Here is a 19,685-nt window from a genome sequence, read left to right as displayed (position 1 = left end):
TTAAGACTTGTGGACTTCAAGTCCCAGAATTCCTCCTCCAGTCATGTTAGCTCAGGAATTCTGGGAGTTGAAGTCCACAAGTCTTAAAGCTGTCAAGTTGGAAGAGCCTTGCCCTAACACAATAACAGTATAACAGAGTTGGAAGGGGTCTTGGGGAAGGGGTCTTCTAGTCCAACCCCACTGCTTAAGGAGGAGACCCTCCACCAGGAGTGTCCAACTTTTGGCAATGTTAAAAGTTGTGCATTTCAACTCCTAGATGGCTGGCTGGCTGACTGACTGAGGAATTATGGGAGTTGAAGTCTACAGGTCATAAAGTTGCTAAGGTTGGACTACTTCTGCCCTACATCTTTCTGGACAAATGGCTGTCCAGACTCTTCTTAAAATCCACCAGCGATAGAGCGCCCACAGATTCCAAAGGCAGGCCATTCCACTGATTAATTGTTGACTTCAAGCCAATTGTTGACTCCAAACTTGGCCACTTTAAGACTTGTGGACTTCAACTCCCGGAGCTCCTCAGCCAGCAGCAAAGCTGAGAGTTGAAGTCCACAAGTCTTAAAGTGGCCAAGGTTGGAGATCCCTGGTTTAAACCAAAATGGAAAGCTGGAAGCTGAAACATGTCACAGAAACCGAGCTGGGTTCTGCTTCAGGGCACCTGCCACAGAGAAGGCCTCTCCCAAAGCCAGAGGTCTCTTCACCAAGGATGGGAAAAGGACGCTAAGACCTTGAGGCCTCACCATTGGCCAGGGATTTTGCTGTGAGCTAGCCCACCTGTCCGGTTCGAGCAGGGCTGGGCTTCATTACATGCTGGAAACCGAACCATTTCGTGGAATGTCCCCTGGTGTGGGCTTTCAAATCATCTGCATCTCCTCTCCTGGAGATCTTTGGCTTCAAGCGACACAGGAAAGAACGCGGAAAGTGGACAGTTCCCTGAACTGCCCAAAGAGATCCTTCAGGGATTCAGGGACTTCAGTGGATTTCTTTCCTCCCCCCGATCTCCTTCATCCGATGGTGCCAGAGGATACTTGGAGCCGAAGGCAACTGGCAAAGTCCTGAAAATCTTTTGGCTTCTGCTGAGGTTTCTGTTTATTTAGGCCCAGAACTGTTTACATATGAAGGGAATATCCAACATGCAAGGATAAATGCTCTACAACCTGCTGCAAGAAATTAAGAATATATGTTCTGAAATAGAACCCCTCCCCTGGAGCCATTTCATCCTAAGGTCTTCTTACACGGGAATCGGTGTTGGAGACTAAAGATCCACAACCTGCCTCACCCCAAAACCTTGAAGGTTGGACTCTGTCCTCTCAGGATGGGGGATGAATCACATCCATAAACTGATGTCATGTGCCGGGGATCCAAATGCCATCCAAACTCCATCTTCATGTAGTTAGCCTCTTTTCTTGTTGGATATTTGGCAGACTTGAGGTCCAGCACCCCTCCAGTTCCTAACAACCTACAACTTTCTCCTGTGCCAGTGACTCAAACTTTGGCAGCTTGAAGATACATTGACTTCAGCTCCCAGATTTTCCCAGCGTGCTAAAGTTGAGAAACGCGGCCCTGTGACATTCATCAGGTTCCCTACTCCACTCAACACATTTGAAGGAGAAATGTTGATGTTAAAAAGAAGTTGGAGTGCTGCATAGGCCACGTTTTCAGTACCACCCTTATTTTCCAGAATATTTCAGGGTCCCAGATGAGCCCACAAATGTTCCCAGAACATTTTTAAAAATGAGCCTTTCCTTGGAAGTGGGACCCTCTGTTTAGAAGAATAGAAGCTGTGGGGAGACCTCTTCAAGAAGCTTAAATTGGATGATCTGTCGGTGTTTTGCAACTGGCAACCATTTTGTGAACGTGCCCATGATACGTCGCTAGAATTCCATATGTGTGCATTAGTCCAAAGGGGCATCAGAAGTTTTTCTCTTGCTTCTCTCCTGAGAAGAGGTGAACTCAAACTTCAGTTCCCATGATAAATTAAAGGTAAAATGGTCAAAGTTCCCCTCACACATGCGTGCTAGTCGTTCCTGGCTCTAGGGGGCGCTGCTCATCTCTGTTACAAAGCTGAAGAGCCAGCGCTGTCCGAAGACGTCTCCGTGGTCATGTGGCTGACATGACTAAATGCCGAAGGCGCATGGAACGCTGTTCCTTTCCCGCCAAAGGGGTCCCTATTTTCCTACTTGCATTTTTTACACGCTTTCAAACTGCTTGGTTGGCAGAAGCTGGGACAAGGAATGGGAGCTCACTCCATGACACGGCGCTAGGGATTCGAACCGTCAAACTGCCGATCTTCCTGATTGACAAGCTCAGCGTCTTAGCCACTGAGCCACCGCCTACTGTTAAAAGGAATCTCAACTTCTGTGAGTTCAGGCAAACCAGCATACGTAAAGCAAGGGAGTCAGTACTTTCAAATTTGTGAAAGTTGAGGAGACTTCCTTTTCAAACTCCTTTTGATGCCTCCGAAGCAGCCCAGTGGGACAACAGGGGTGGTAAGCCTTAAGATAAAGAGTGCTTAAAGCATCCCAGGAAACTATAGTTTGTCTGCTGCTCGTCCAAAAGAGCCCCCTTGCCTCTCCACGCTGGTCTCGCTTCCTTTCCTTCACATCCTGTCGTCCTCCTGGCTTCTCTGGTGGGGAAAGGGGAGGTCGCAGGGAATGGAACATGGGCCTCCTTAGCTCTCCACCCATTTCCCTGAGTGCCCAGAGACACCCCCCTCCCCCCCCTCAAGGCAATTTTTCTTGGCCTGATGATCTTGACAGCTGTTCCAGAGGCTGGTGGAAACTCTGATTTCAGGTTGGAGAGAAAAGTGTCGACGCTTTTACAGGGGAACCTGGAGTCAGGCAACTGTGTGGATCGTTGCTTTGGCAACGCCTGGAGAGAAACATGATGGAAAGCCATCCCAAGGGCCCCACCTCTTTGATTTATTACAGGGGGGAAAAAGAGGTGGACAAGGGACCACCGTGGTCTTCCTTCCATGAAGATGTCCAGATGGGCTTAGGCTCCCTGTTGCAATTCCCCGGCGGTGGGCCATCCTGGATGGGGATAATGGGAGTTATGCTTTTGTAGGAGAGTAGGTCAAGTCAGGGAAATTTGAGTCTGGTCAGACCAGGGAAGACAAAGTGACCAGGGAAATTCGGAGGAGTGCTTATAGACTTATACACTGCTTCGTGGTGCTTTGCCACCCTCTCTAAGCGGTTTACAAAGTCAGCCTCTTGCCCCCAACAATCTGGCTCCTCGTTTTACCCACCTTGGAAAGACAGGAGGCTGAGCCAGGATTGAACTGCTGGCAGTTGGCAGAATTAGCCTGCCATACTGCATTCTAACACCTGTGCCACACGGGAGAAAGGAAGGGAGGGAAGGAGGAAAATAGCAATAGCACTTAGACTTATATACCGCTTCATAGTGCTTTTACAGCCTTCTCTAAGCTGTTTACAAAGTCAGCCTATTGTCCCCAACAATCTGGGTCCACCTCGGAAGGACGGAAGGACGAGTCAACCTTGAGCCTGGTGAGATTTGAACTGCCAAATTGCAGGCAGCCAGCAGTCAGCAGAAGGAGCCTGCAGTACTGCACTCTAACCACTGCGCCACCACGGCTCTTATATCGTTAGAAATAGTTCTAACTACAGTAAGTTTTTCCGTGGACACAAATTGATTAAAGTGCATTGGGCAGCAGAGTTTCAGGCTATTTCAGGATGGCTTGCAATGATGAAATTGAACAACTGAGTGGCTGGCCAATATTTCCTTAAGGCCCAGAAATCACTCCTTCTAATATTCAGCAGGGTTTAGTTAGGCAAACTACCATTAATCTGATGGCAAAACAAGGCTACCCCTCCTCCCCCAAAGTAAGTGGTCTGAGGTATTCCCTAGTTCTCCACCTATGCAAAATAAAAGAGAAAAATCTATTTAAACCTGCACTGAATGATGGAAAAGGACCCATGTCCTGGGAAGAGAGAGAGACAGAGACAGAGAAAGACAGACAGAGACAGACAGAGACCAACACAGAGAGACAGAGAGAGAGAGACAGAGACAGAGAGAGAGACAGAGAGACAGAGACAGAGAGAGTCAGAAAAGGACACAGAGAGAGACAGAGAGAGAGAGGTCCTGCCATGCTGCTGAATTCATGGCTGTTGCATTTGGTTATGTTACAGCAAGGGTGCAAATTTCAAAGGCTCAGGAAGCCAGCATGGTTTCTGAAGGAAGCCAACGAACAGCAATTTTAATAAAAGCAGAGCAAATATGTCAGCCACAGGGAATGTTCTTCGTGATTGTATTTAATTAATGGGAGTGCCATTGCATTTACTCAAGTGAAAATTTGCTCTGGCTTCAAGTCCTGGATTCCTGTGTCTCTTTCTCCTGGCTCCTCTCCTTTTTGGAGCGGGGCCTCCGGCAGCCAAAGCTAAAGCCCAGCGGTGAAAAGGGCTGGACAGCTCATCCCTGCAGTGTGTGGGTCAAGAATCGAGGAGAACCAGGATAGGGTAGAGGGAAAGGACTGGGCCAGGAATGGGAAGACCCAGGTTCGTGCCCCCTCCTCAAATTTCCTGGGTGACTTTGGACTGGTCTCTCCTCCCAAACCATTTTTCTTCCCAGGTGGGAAAATAGTGCAGGTGCTGCACAAGATGAGAGAGACCCAGGATCAGAGGTGGTACTGAGGTTCTGGAGAACCGGTAGCAGAAATTTTGAGTAGTTCGGAGAACCGGCAAATACCACTTCTTGACTGGCCCCGCCCCCATCTATTCTCCGCCTCACGAGTCCCAGGTGATTGGCTGGGTCTTCTTTGGTTGCCCTGCACAGGAGAATGGAGCTGGAAAGCAGGTTAGTGAGGTGGAGATTTTGAATGGGGAATCTTGCAGTATATCCATCCCCCTGCCACGCCCACTAAGCCATGCCCACAGACTGACTGGCCCCGCCCCCATCTATTCTCCGCCTCCCGAGTCCCAGCTGATTGGCTAGGTCTTTCTTTGGTTGCCCCGCACAGGAGAACGGAGCTGGAAAGCAGGTTAGTGGGGTGGGGAGGGAAGGGGGATTTTGCAGCATGCCCACCCCTGCCACGCCCACCAAGCCACGCCCATTGAATCCCACCCCGCCTAGGATCATCTGCGGAAGCTCTTTGGGGGACTTAGAGGCAGTTTCCCCGCCTCCAACCTTGGCAAAGAGGTAGAAAAACATCTCTTGTAATATTGGACCAAAATGGGAAGCCACTTTCCATAACCTTAATGAAAAGACCTTCATCAGCCCACATGGAGTTGGTTAAGATCAGGAGTGCTTTTTTTTTTTTTAAAAGAAAGGTTTTATTTTTAGCAGTTCAACAACAAGCTTTGCCAACTATTTTCATGAAGGCAAAAATCCAATGTGTAGCAAGCAACAGTAAATGCCGCCTTTGTAGCGAAAAGGAGGAAATTATTAACAAATTATTGATCAGTGAATGCAGTAACATTTCACAGACTGACTACAGTCTATGCTGAGTTAACAAATTGACCGAGTTACCAAATTTATTGATAGGAAACTTTGTGAGAGGGTTGGATTTGGATACAGTAAAAGCTACTGGGACCGTCACGATGAACAAAATTTGGGAAAAATGAACGGGTTAAGATCTTACGGGAATTAAAATTAAAATAGATAATACAACAATTATTGAAAAGAAGTAATTCCAGTTCATTACTGTTACTATTCTGGGCAATGCTAGGATTGTAAAAAAAAAATTCAAAATACCAGGATCAAAGTTGAACACCTATGAAAAAGAAACCCATTGTTATACCAGTTGTGATTGGAACCCTCAGGGTAATACTTACCGTAAATGATTCCCTTGATAACTGGAACTGCTGAAATTATTGTACCCAAACACTCTAATTTTACAAAAAAAAAACCAAACCCTTATCCTGCTTTGAACTATCTATATTTTTAGACTTAATAATTCTTAAGTCCCTGGTTAAGACTTCAATTATTAACTTTCTTTCGGTGAATCTAACTTCATTTATTCACATGTAATAATAATATACAAAGAGCAGATATTTAAACTAACGGATGATAAAAGTACATAAGTACAGCATATCAAAGGTAGAGTCATATCAGTCCTTCATGAAGGACAAGTCAGGAAATAGAGTCCAGAAAACAATACCAGAAAAGTCTTTGAAAGCCTGGCAGATTTTCTCTCCCCGTTCTTATACTGAAGAGAATCAAGAAAGGGCCATCTTGAATTTCTTTCTCACCCGTTCCTCCCTTCCGGGGCAGAGCTGGTATTTACCTAACTGCTCCGCTTGATTCCTTCTTCAAGGTTATCTTCATACTTCTCAGTCAATCAATAGAGCTGCAAGGGACCTTGGAGGTCTTCTAGTCCAGCCCCTGGTTCAAGCAAGAGATCCTGTGACATTTCAGACAAGTTACTGTCTAGTTTCTTCTTAAAAACATCCAGTGATGAAGCACCCGCTTCTGGAAGCAGAGCTTTCACTGGTTGATTATTCTCACTATTAGGAAGTTTCTCCTTAATTCAAAGTTGCTTCTCTCCTGGATTAGTTTCCATCCCTTGTTTCTTGTCATGCCCTGTCTGGTGCTTTGGAGAATAATTTGACCCCCCTCTTCTTTGTGGCAGCCACTCAAATACTGGAATACTGCTATCATGTCACCCCTCAATCTTCTTTTCTTTAGACTAGCCAAACCAAAATAATGTAATGTAATGTGGTGACCAAAACTGGATGCAGGATTCCAGGTGTGGCCTTACTAAGGATTTATAAAACGGTACTAATGCTTCGCATGATTTTGGTTCAATGCCTCTGTTTATACAACCAAGGATTATATTAGCTTTTTTTGGCTGCTGCTACAGTGACCCTTCATTCCCAGTAACCCTTCACGGATGAATAATGGGAGGGAGAAGCACATCCACAGGGGTGGGGAGAATCTAAACATGTCCAATGCATCCAAAAAAGAGCCAGAGTTTCAAACTTGGCTTTTGTATCCCATCCACTCCACCCTACACCCTTCGGGCTGGGTAGAAGCAGGTATTATCTGTGGGAGGTTTGAAGCAAATTTCCCCTGTGCCGATGACATAAGTGTTTCTGAAGAGTAAACATCTTTAATATAGGCACTTTGCTGAAAACTACATTTATTACAGTAAAAATATAAAAACACTTTTGGAGTCTGCCCTGTTTTTACAGGCATCAAGAAAGCTACTACTAAATGCCTCATAAAGAACATGAATTTGTATTCTCTGGAATGCCAGAATTGCTCCCCCCATTGTTTCTCCATCTGGAAACCTGCTAGATAAGTGATGCTTTTGGCCATTTTAAATTCTCTGGAAGATGAACTATATTTGAGGTCATGCTTGAGTTCCAATATCTACAGATTTATCTGGGTTTCTTTCTTTCTTTCTTTCTTTCTTTCTTTCTTTCTTTCTTTCTTTCTTTCTTTCTTTCTTTCTTTCTTTCTTTCTTTTCTTTCTTTCTTTCTTTCTTTCTTTCTTTCTTTCTTTTCTTTTTTCTTTCTTTTTCTTTCTTTCTTTCTTTCCAGGGACATCAGCTCTTTTGAAATCAAACATGCAGCACATTATCAATATTTTTAAAAATTAAAAGAATTTGGCAAAGATTTCAAGAAAAGGGTAGAAGTGTTTTAGCCTAGTTTAGGCAACTGAAGTGTCCTAGGCAAAATTTAGACTTGTTGAGCCAAAAAAAAATCAATATTGCTTTAGCAGATATTTATGCAAGGAGTTTGGAGCGGATGTAGTAGGAGACAGCTGTCTTGATCCCCAACAGATTCTCTATCCACCTGACTTTAATTTTCAAAAATATTCATAATTAAACTTGTTTTTAGATTTTGCAAATCGGCCTTCTGCAAAGCAACATTCCAACTTCTAGCATTACATTTATTTCCCGTGCTGCCTTTGGAGAGTTGTGCCCACCTGCTTTGAAAAAAAGGGCAAAATTAAGTTGGTGAGTTTGGAAAGTAGCGAAGGTGGAGGAATTGCTAGAAGCCCCCTGCCCTCTCTCCTGGTTTGCTGGGACTGTCCAGCCATTTGGCAACCCACAAACCTACTCAGATGACTGGGAAGATTACCTACTGTGAAACACCCTCTCCCCAAATGCTAAATGCTTCCCTTGTCCAGAAATGTTCCTTGCCTTCATCCAGCTTCAGCTGATGCCAATAGTTAATATAGGAAGCATCTTCTGTGCAATGAAATGATGCATCTGTGTGTAGGGGTGTGTTGGTTGTAGGTGTGTGTGCTGGGAATTGGGGGGAATCAACCCAGGTATCAACCCAGGAGCAAGTACAGTCAACATTGGTTTGTATCAAATAGTGGTTTTTATCTACAATAGGAATATAGGAATACTATAAGCAGTAACTAAACAAACAGCAATTACAGCAGGGAAGAAACGCAACGAAATAACCAACACTCCAGCAGGGCCTCCTCTTATTACACAGGCTCTTAAAGGGATAACAGCCAAAGACCCTGCTGACTCATTCCCCTCATTGCATCAGGTGGTCAGCTCTTAAATTATCACCTTGACACACCTTTTGAGCTACTACCCAGTTGCCTCTTCCTGCTGGTTAGAATGCAGTATTGCAGGCTAACTCTGCCCACAGCCTGAATGTAAACTGTCTAGTTGGCGACTCCAGAAAAAGAACAGCAATAGCACTTAGACTTATATACTGCTTTATAGTGCTTTACATCCCTCTCTAAGCAGTTTACATTCAGCCTCTTTGTCCCCAACAATCTGGGTCCTCATTTTACTCACCTTGGAAGGACGGAAGGCTGAGCCTGGTGAGATTCGATCTGCCAAATTGCAAGCAGCCGGCAGTCAGCAGAAGTAGCCTGCAGTACTGCACTGTAACCTCTGCGCCACCAAAGAAAGTCCTGGGGCACTATTTTACCAAGAGTATAAAACTTTACTGAATTGGCACACATCCTTGCATTCCATTCCACCACCACCCTCTCTTTTCTTTGTCAAACTGCGAGCAAAGCAGAATATAAGTGAAAGCGTGGGTCAGTTTTGACACTGGAGTTCAATCCTGATGGGGCCCAAGGTTGACTCAGCCTTCCATCCTTCCAAGGTTGGTAAAATGAGGACCCAGATTGTTGGGGGGCAAGAGGCTGAGTCTGTAAACTGCTTAGAGAAGCACTGTAAGTGGTATATAAGTTTTAAGTGCTCTGGCTATTATCCACTGGAGTCATTTTTTTCTGTCTTTCTTCAACTGGTTTCTTCCACTGCAGTGAATTTTTAATCCTGTTCTGCGAGGTTTCCAGAGTTATTCCACTGAGAGGCAGACTGAGAAAGTCCAGACCCCTTTCATATTATTCCTTTCCAACTTTCCATTGAGTTGGAAAGGATAGGCATAAATCCTCCAGGCCTTTAGGACCAACCCACCCTCACCTCTGAAGTTAGTTTGTGCACATCTTGATAGCAACCAGAGCCAGCAGAACATGCAGCCAAGGTCTGTTGTGTGCAGAAGCTGGCCTCGCGTTCCTGCATGCACCTGTTGGTCTTCTTAGACTGCTGTTGCACTAATCCAGACTTAGCGGTCTCTCACATACAGGAAATCAGGAGTCCAGGCCGTTCGAATGAAAATATGTTTCTTGTATGCTAATGCTGTTTACAGGAATCTGATTTACTAGCAGTCAAAGTGAGTTGGCGGTAGATAAGACTCAAGGGAATTCAAGGTGGGCTGGACTTCGATCTCCTGTGAGGGTGAAGAAACTCAAGACTGATGGTGTATTTGACCCCTCCCTCCGGCTCAGCCTGGTCATCTCCTACATTGTCATTGTTGCCAAGGTTGGCTAATTTCGTAGCTTGGGAATTGGTGCAGCAGCAGGAGAAGCTAGAAAGGCAGGATTCAATATTGTGAATGAACAAAATGAACAAATGACATTCATTCATCAGGGCAAGGATGAGTATCATACTCCTCCCTAGAAAGAGTGCAGAGAAGAGCAATAAAGCTAGTAGTAGGTCTTCAGGCTAAAGCATACAATGTATGGTTAAGAGAACTAGGTATATCTAGCTCTAATGAAGAGAAGGATGGGGCGAGGGCATGATAACTGTCTTCCAGTACTTGAAGGGTGGCCAAAGAGATGAGGGATCAACTCATTCTCCAAAACACCAAAGGCCAGGACAAGGAGCAACGGGTGGAAATGTGTTAATGAGAGAGCCAACTGGGAACTAAGGAGAAATTTCTTGACAGTGAGGGCGATTAACCAATGGAATAGCTTGCCTTCAGAAGTTGTGGGTACTCCATCACTGGAGGTTTTCAAAAATAGACTGGATAACCATAGAATAAAATAGAATTAGAATTAGAATTAGAATTCTTTTATTGGCCAAGTGTGATTGGCCACACATGGAATTTATCTTGTGTACATAAAAGAAAAGATACATTCATCAAGAGTCAAGAATCATAAGGTGCAATACTTAATGATAGTGGTAGGGTACAATAAGCAATCAAAACATACTAGGAAACAGTCAATATAAATTGTAAGGATACAAGTGACAAAGTTACCGTCATACAATCACAAGTGGGAGGGGATGGATGATAAGGAGTGATGAGAAGTTTAATAGTAATTGTAGTGCAAACTTTGTAAATAGTTGGACAGTGTGGAGGGAATTCTTTGTTTAGCAGAATATTGGTTTTAGGGGGAAAAATTGTCCTTCTGTCTAACCATTTGTCCAGGACAACATAAGGACTTCTGCCTTGGGCATGGATTGGAGTAGAACAGGGGTCTCCAACCTTGGCAACTTTATGACTTGTGGACTTCAACTCCCAGAATTCCTCTGCCCAGCCATGCTAGTTAAGGAATTCTGGATTTGAAGTCCACAAGTCCTACAGTTGCCAAGGTTTTTGGAGACCCCGGACAGAGAGCAAGTGAGAGCAAGCAAGCAAGAGGAACACCAGTGATGGGAATGATCCGAAATTGTGTTTTTTTCCCCCAGCTGTGTAGAGTTACTTTCAAACATCTGGCAACTTGAACAACTTTGTTCCATAAGAAATGTGGTACAGTATCACAGTGGGGTCGTTTCTGACAATTCAGAAAAAAATGTTCTAAAAATAATTACCCTGGCTAAGTAGTCAGTGGTAGAAAATGCTTTGAAACATTGCGTTCAATGGCAACAAGATTAAAGCTGTTAATTAATAAACTATTTTTTTAAAGCTAGAATTAATGTGTTCTACTGCTGTTTTATTATGCCTTTAATTGAAAACAATTCTCTGGCTCCCCTCCTGGATTACATTCTGAATTTGTGATTTGAGAACTCCATAGACTTTGCATCGCTTCTGGCTCCAAGCATGGAGAATTTTGCAAAGAATTGGACTGGGGCATAATTTCTCCTTTGGACTCTCCTCTTTGTTTAGTTTGGGTGCCAAAGGGGTTCAAGAAGAACATTCCTAGGGTGGAAACAATTTAAGGAGACCTACAAGGGGGATAAATCAACTAAAACAAAATAAATTACATATATTTTAGCCTAGAGAAAAGAACATTAAACAAGGATAAACAGAATTTTTTTCTACTGCAGCAAGCGATATGCCTAGGACAACAAATGCCTAAAGATATAGACATATACTGAAGAGACGCTGAAGGACTGGACTTAAATGGCCTTCTTTTCTATAATTGTATTAAATTCATTTTCCTCTTGGAAATGAAATCACTCAACAAAGAATAACTAAGACACACAAGGGATTTGTCTCCAGTAAAAAAGCACACAATGTAGATGCAAAGCAAGAGAATAATAATAGTAGTAGTAGTAATAGTAATAATAATAATATCAATAAAGGGGAAATAAAGAAGATAAGAAGAATAGAATAGAATTAAGAATAGAGTAGAGTAGAGTAGAATAACAGAGTTGGAAGGGACCTTGGAGGTCTTCTAGTCCACCCCCCTGGCTTGGCAGGAAACCCTACACCACTTCAGGCAAATGGTTATCCAACATCTCTTTTAAAACTTCCAGTGTTGGAGCATCCACAACTTCTCAAGACAACCCTTTCCAATTAATTATTGTTCTAACTGTCAGGAAATGTCTCTTTAGTTCTAGGTCGCTTCTCTCCTTGATTAGTTTCCACCCGTTGCTTCTTGTCCTGCCCTCAGGGGCTTTGGGGAATAGCTTGACTCTCTTTTAAATAATAATAAAAAATAAGGATAATAATAACAACAACAGCTAAATAATAATAACTATAGCCATACTAAATGGTAAATGCACATAAGCATTAGACAGAACTGGGAGAATGAGGTATTTAGCAGAGTGATGGCATGAGGGGGAAAAACTGTCCTTCTGTTTAGTTGTCCTGGCACGCAGTGCAGGGAAGGAGTTGAAACAGTTTGTGTCCAGGAGGTGAGGGGTTTGCAGGTGTCTTCCCAGCCCTCCTTCTGACCCGCGCAATCTACAAGTCCTCAGCGGAAGGCAGGCTGCTTGCCCTTGTTCTTTCTTCAGTCTTAACTCTCCGTCGAAGTCTGTGCCTCTCCTGTGATTTTTGCCTCCTTTCCACTTACAGCTTACGTCAGAATGACCTTGAAATGCAAGGCTGGCTTTATCTCATTCTCATATTGTCTCGTGGTTTGGAACGTGTTTTTGCCAAGTCTTTTTTGTTCAGAAACCTATCTGTCTTCCTGGCTTAACCCATCCCTGAGTCTGTGATGTCTAAGGGTTAGGGCAGGCCCACAGACATTTCTGGAGGGAGTCCTGATATTCAGATCAGCCCTGAGTAATCCATGATAGACTCTGGGGGTGGTCTCTGTATCTTCGAAGGAGTGTGGAATAGCCATGGCAATCAACGAACAGGCGCATCAAATTCTCTCTCTTCATCACCGAGGACAATAGGTTTCTGTTAGACAGCCAGGAAAGTCCAGCATGATCCCAGCAAAATATTATGTCAGTAGAGCAAGGATTGGGGTCCCCTAAGGGTCTCCAGTGGGGAGGAAAGGCTCAGGGAAGGGACAGGGGTTTCATGGTGGAACATCATGTAGATAGACAACCACACTTGGAATACGGCATCCAGTTTTGGTCACCCTATTATAAAAAAGATGGTCAAGGAAGATTAGAGGGCTGGAGGCTAAAACATATGAAGAATGGCTGCAGGAACTGGGCATGGTTGGTCCAGTCTAGCGAAACGAAGGACTAGGGGTGACATGATAGCAGTGTTCCAGTATTTATTTCTATTCATTTATTTGTCAATAGCTTTCAAAATATTAAACATAAGTATAAATACAGGAAATAGGTATGAATAAATGGGGACAATAGGGCAGGGATGGTAGGCACGATTGTGCGCTTATGCACGCCCCCTTATATACCACTTAGGAAGGGGGTGAGGTCAATAGTGGATAGTTTAAGGGTAAAGGAGTGGGGGGGGGGTTTGAGGATGTAACAACAGTCAGGTAGTGTGTCCCAGGCATTGACCACTCTGTGGCTGAAGTCGTACTTTCTGCAATCAAGTTTGGATTGGTTTACATTGAGTTTGTTTCTGTTGCGTGCTCTTGTATTGTTGCACTTGAAGGTGAAAACGTCATCGATTGGTAGTACATTAAAGCAGAATATTTTATAAACTATACTTAAGTCAAAGTGTAGGCAACATATTTGATGGGCTTCCACAAAGGCAAGGGGGTCAACCTATTTTCCAAAGCACCAAAAGGCAGGACAAGAAAAAAACGGATGGAAACCAATCAAGAAGAGAAGTAATGTGGAACTAAGGGGAAATGTCCTCATAATGAGAACAATTAACCAGTGGAACTGCTTGCCTCCAGAGGTTGTGGCTGCTCCATCACTGGAGGCCTTTATGAAGAGACTGGGCAGCCCCTTGTCTGGAATGGTCTATATAGGGTCTCCTGCAGGGGGGTTGGACTAGAAGACCTCCAAGGTCCCTTCCAACTCTGTTATTCGGTTAACCTTTGTACAGACAGTCCAGTTCACCCTCCAGCTAGAAGGATCTTCAGCTGGCAAGTCAGAAGTTCTCCGGTTGCCATTCTAGAGAGAACTGGCAGCGACTTTCCATTCTGGTTGGTTGGCATTTTCTAGCCATTCTTTAATGTGGATTCCCTCAAGGTGGGGCTCTCCAAATGCTTTGGAGCTGGATGGAGTTTTCTCAGCCACGAAAAACAGGAGAAGTGAGAGTTGGGCACCCAAGACTTTTGATCACGTCCATAATGTGGTGCTAAGCTCTGGTGGGGCGACCTCTCGGTTCCGCTTCCAGCTCCTGAGTGCTGAATAATCAACACGGCTGGGCGCAGGAGCTTTTCTCTCATCAACCAACCCAGCCTCTGGTGGGCCAGGATCAGCCAAGCTCCAGAGTGCTATTTCACAGCAGAAGGAAACCTACCCGAGGGTCATTTGTGTTATTTTAACAGTCTGGTTCTATAAAACCAAAGCCTCGTAAGTCTTTGCCAGGCCTAATTTTGCTTGCTAGCTGATCCCCAAAGCCTGATGACATCAGTCAGGAACGATTCAGGAATATTAGCTGGTTTGGGGGAAATGCACAGTCTGTCTTTGAGATTACATTTTGGAAGCAAAGTGAAATAATCCATTTTCGGGGCATTTTAATGACAGGAAGAGGAGGTGACTCCTGCTGAAACGGTCCTCGGTCTGGTATATTCAGATCTATTAAAATGTATATTCCATCTACTGTTCGCTGGATTAGTGCAATACACACCTTCTCTGCTCCAAATTAAAATCATATATCCCAACTTGACCCAAACAGTTTGTGCTTTCAAGCCAGGGTGTCATTGGAGCTTCGTTGCTGGTCTCTCCAACCTTGACAACTTTAAGACTTGTGGACTTCAACTCGCAGAGTTCCTCAGCCAGCCTCTACAAGTCTTAAAGTTGCCACGGTTGGAGACCCCTGCTCTAAAGTGGTGGTTCTTCAACTGGGAGTAGTTATCCCTAAGGAGCAATTTGGTCACTATTCTGACCAAGGCTTCCCGAGGCAGTAACGATCACACGCTGTTCCCAAAAATCTTGTTTTTATATGCATTCACAGCCCATAATGAGTCCTAAACAGTTTATGAATAGTTCAACAGAAGTCTGCCACAGATAAGGCTGATAAGCACCCACCTTGATCTCCCTTGAAATGCTGCCAATGTCTAAATTGCCCATTAGCTGGACAAGGCCAAACGGAGCACAAAGTCAACATGGAGCTTCAGAGTTTAAATCGACCAGAACGAACATAGTTGCTTCCTGCAAAGGTTCCTGTCCCTTTGCTCCTCCTTTATGTCTTATGGGAGGGGCCAGTTATCACCAAGCCTTACTCCTGAGTCACCCCTTTTGTCTTAACTGCTCTTGCCTTCTGGCAGCTGTGCGCAAGCGCACACTGGGAACAGGCTCCCGCTGTTCCTCTGCCTTGCTGCTGTCAGATTCTGGAGACTCCGGAGTCAGCACTTAACTCTCAGATGGCCCTGGCTCCATCTCTGTGTCAGACACAGATCCCTTGTCCGAGCCCTCCCCAGACTCCTGGACTGGCCTATGTTCCTCACCACTGTCTGACTCTGTTGCCAGCTCCGCAGGATGCCGACTGACCACAACAGTCACATCCTGGGGGTAATTCAGCAATCTGTAGTTACTTGCTTGTGAATTAAGGATGCACCATGGTCCCGTGGTCAAAATTCAGATGCTTGGCAACTGGCATGTACTTATGATGGTTTTGGTGTCCCCGAATCAGGTTCGCTTCACAACCAGGTTACCAACTTAACAACTCGTGTGAGAGTGGCAGTTGACCCAAAATTGGGACGAGGGTTGACAGACGGAACAGAAGACCCGTAAGCCCTGAAGTTCCTCCCTGACTTAACCGTGATGCTTCCTTTTGCAGTCTGATGGGACCATCCTGGCAATTATCTTGCTGATCCTCTTCATTCTCTTGGCTCTGGCTCTCCTCTGGTGGTTCTGGCCCCTTTGCTGTACTGTGGTAAGTCCCTGGTATTCAGTTCTCCCTTTTGGCTGGCCTTCTACGTCAAGAGGGGGAGAAAATCGCTCCCAGAGAAAGCCACAAGGTTGCTTACGATGAATAGTTTGTAAGGAGGAAAACGACGTCCTCCTTTTCGGTTGCACTACTTTGTCGGATGAGGTCATCTAAAAATATGGATGCTGCGGGTGTGCCTTCAGAAGTGAGATTTCTGGGAATGTATGGAGTTTGGGATCCCAGGAGATTTCAACTTTTGCTACTTGTATCAGAGGTGGGATTCAGCCGGTTCTGACCGGTTCTACAGAACTGGTAGCGGAAATTGTGAGTAGTTCGGAGAACTGGCAAATGCTGCCTCTGACTGGCCCCGCCAACCCCATCTCTTCTCCGCCTCCCATCGGGTCCCAGCTGATCGGCTGGGTCTCCTTTGGTTGCCCTGCCCAGGAGAACGGAGCTGGAAAGCAGGTTAGTGGGGTGGGGAGGGAAGGGGGATTTTGCAGTATATCCTTCCCCTACCACGCCACGCCCACCAATCCTCAGCCCTAAGGGGTGCTAGATCTAGAGGTTCTAGATCTGCTTTCTGCAGACGATAGGAAGCTGCTGCAGCTGCTGAAGGAAGACAGAAGCCATTGAAGGCACAAATGCCAGCTAACCACGTAAGGCCAACCCTACAGCGAGAAGCGAGTAGCACCAAGATTGTACCCGAAACACGCTGATACGATCAACACGATTCTTTCCCAGGAATTACAGCTCACCCAGATGAGGCTGATTTGTTAGCAGTTCTGCTGCCCAGGAGGGCTTCTGCTACCCTTGGTTGGTGAACTTTCATCATGTTTACAAGAACATCCATGACAAAACATGGATGCAAGAACACGCATGACAAAAATTCAGTGGACGTTATTCCTTTAGACCTGGGATGTCCAACCATGGCAACTTTAAGACTTCAACTCCCAGAATTTCCCAGAGAAGGAAGTGTGTGTGTGTGTGTGCACCCAACTCTTTAAAAATAATGTCTAAAAACAGATCCCCTTAAATGATACCAGTTCATCAGTAGCCCTTTTCGCTCTCTCAATAACATTCTATTCTATTTGATTCAATTCTATTCTACATTCTATTCTACGTTGCATTTTATTCTGCATTCTAGTCTACTCTATCCTGAATTCTGTTCTTTCTATTCTGCTCTGCATTCTATTCTATTTCTTTTTATTTTCCTGTTCTATTCTACTCTAGTCTCATTCTGTTCTATTCTACATTCTGCTCTCTTCTCGTCACCGTATCATAATGAAGTGGTGGATCCAAGAAAAACATACAGATCTCTGTTTAGGAAAAAAAAAAAAAACTAATGGAGCTGGAATCTTAGACATTGTGAGTATATATGCCCCACAATTGCAATATAACCAAAGGCCTGATTTGTGTCCAGTGGCATCTCCGCAAGGCCAAAAGGCAGTTTTGCACCCTGACTGTGCAATGCAACTAATTTTCAAATAACTGCACTTTCTACCAGACACCTCTATGCTTGGAACTTTTTAGCAGTTCTATTTCTCTATCCTGAGGGCCAAATTGAGCAATCTTCTCTCAAAAGTTTAAAAGCAAGTCAGAGCCACGTCCCCTGCTTTTAAAAAGCGTTCTGGAAAGAAGGTGAAGTGAACCAAGGCCATGTTCCAGAGAGAAAACATCTTATGGGGGGAATCATGTGGAAAGAAGAATCTTGAAAACCTCGTGTTTGCAATTCCAGCCTTTAAGACAGGAAAAGTAGGAAGAAGCGAGCTGGCCTGCTCGATGGATATTGAATGAAGCTGGAGAAGAAAACCAGAGTCTGGGCTGAATCCTCCAAGGAATCTTTCAAGATACAGCTTGCACATTTTCCCATCGGTCTGGAGGAAATAATAATAATAATGAAGTTAACAGTCCTTTGACAGTCACTTTCCAGCCAGGGAGATAAAGGCTGGCATTATTTCTCAATCCTATTAGGAAGCTTCCTCCCTAAATGTAAAAAAAAAAAAATAGTTACACAAATACAATGAAATGTATGAGGAATTATTGGAGTGAATGGCTCGTGGTAGATTAACACGTTAGCCGATAATTTATTGGGAAATTTTCCTAGGTGGGGAAGAAATGGATTTTAGCTAAGTAAGTAGCTTGGATGAAGCAAGGCAGTTTTGGCCTTGCTAGAATTTCTAATTAAGTAAGGATCAGCTCGGCTGACATTCCTTTGGACAGGAAAGAAGGGAGTTAAAAAAGAAAAGAAAAGAATGGGAAATGGTTGGTTGCATCCTCTGGTCCAGCTGAGCAAGGATGAATGAGAGAAGGGTGTGTTTCTCATTAAACAGAGCTCTATTTGTGCGTATGTGGAGTTCACATTAGTAGAGATCCACTCCCCACTCCTTGCAATCTGCATCTTAGGATTGCACACCCATTAAAAGGGGTGGAGTTGATTGCAAAGTCAAATTGAAGCCAGTATCTGTCACCCCTGTGAGGGTGCCTGGACAACTATCCTATTGCAACCCCACTGATGTCAATGAGATTTCCCTCGTTCTCCTGTTGAAGGAGGCTGGTGTGCATGGATCGGATGTAGGTGTGAATGCTTTCACGGGAGGTAAGGCCTCGATCTTTAGTCATCTGATGACAAAAGCTGTCCTGGGAAGTAGAGAGGCTCCAAGCCCCACCGGATCAGGTCAAACTAACCCTACACATTCTGCTTCCAAATATTAGCCAGCTGGGACGAATGAAGCAGCTTTCACCACTGTATGATAGTCACACCTATCATCTTCTTTTAATGACCCCCATAATCCCTTGCGGGGTGGAATGTGGGCCGCTGAATGGAGCTGAGTGTTTCCTGGCCGGATGCCTTTCCTGTCACCGATCTGGAGTTTTGTCAGCCGATACATTCTCATTGTGTCCAGAGAGAGAAATATCTGCCTCTACCTGGGATTGAACTTGCTGCCTCCTGATCGTGAGGTGAGAGCTCCACTTCTAGGCTGCCGCGCCACTCCTGATGTTCACAGCTGTATACCCCTGGAAACAGATGAATAACAGCTGATGGGTTATGTAATTCGCCCAATTCAGTCGGATTCTAGGAGCTGAAGTCCACAGACCTTAAAAGTTTGTCACGGTTGGGCACCCCAGACATAAATGAGAAGCTAGGGAAGAAAAGCCGAGGCTGAGAAGGTGCCGCATTTTCTGTTGGCTATGAAGTTCTTTCTGTCAGGGCTGGGGGAGGGAGGGTTAAATTTGGACCTTCACGGGTTCAGGTATTTTGCCAGCTCCTCAGAAGGCGACCGGCCAGATCTGAGGGCTGTGGTTTTTAAATGGAGATTGAAAAATGTGTCTGTCGTGGCATCTTCTGAGGACAGGCCCTGAAAGGGACCCTAAGGTGACCTTTTGTATTCATTTCCCTCCTTTTCAGATTATTAAAGAGCCCCCGCCGCCCCCGATGGAAGACAGCGAGGTGAGTGATTGGGTCCTTTCCAACATTTCCTTCGATGTTTTGCAACGCTGTTGTGTGGAGTCTCTATTTTCGGGAAGCATTTTGTTCGCACAGCTCGGTCTTCAAGGCCCCTGGAAAGGAGGAAATTACCTGGGAAATTACCCTGGAAATTACCTGGGAAATTACCCTGGAAATTACCTGGGGAGCAGGTAATTCTTGCTCGCTGGGTTGCTCCCTAAACTAAGGATCTCCAACCTTGGCCACTTGAAGTCCACCAGTCTTCAAGTGGCCAAGGTTGGCTGGGGAATTCTGGGAATTGAAGTCCACCAGTCTTCAAGTGGTCAAGGTTGGCTGGGGAATTCTGGGAATTGAAGTCCACCAGTCTTCAAGTGGCCAAGGTTGGCTGGGGAATTCT

General features: G+C 44.9%; 1 protein-coding gene across 1 annotated transcript in view; it reads left to right on the top strand.

Annotated features, from left to right (window-relative positions):
* ANTXR1 (ANTXR cell adhesion molecule 1) overlaps positions 1–19,685 on the top strand; it is a 106,978-nt gene that overhangs the window by 70,587 nt on the left and 16,706 nt on the right. The window contains 2 exon segments of the mRNA XM_087969595.1: positions 15,754–15,849; positions 19,250–19,291. Coding sequence (XP_087825721.1) covers positions 15,754–15,849; positions 19,250–19,291 — 138 coding nt within the window.

Source organism: Notechis scutatus, chromosome 7 (genome assembly GCF_049901735.1).
Source record: "Notechis scutatus isolate UNSWTSFEM ecotype Mainland chromosome 7, rNotScu1.2, whole genome shotgun sequence".
NCBI lineage: Eukaryota > Metazoa > Chordata > Lepidosauria > Squamata > Elapidae > Notechis > Notechis scutatus.
Note: the sequence above shows the minus strand (reverse complement) of the source record. Positions and strands in the feature narration are given on the sequence as shown.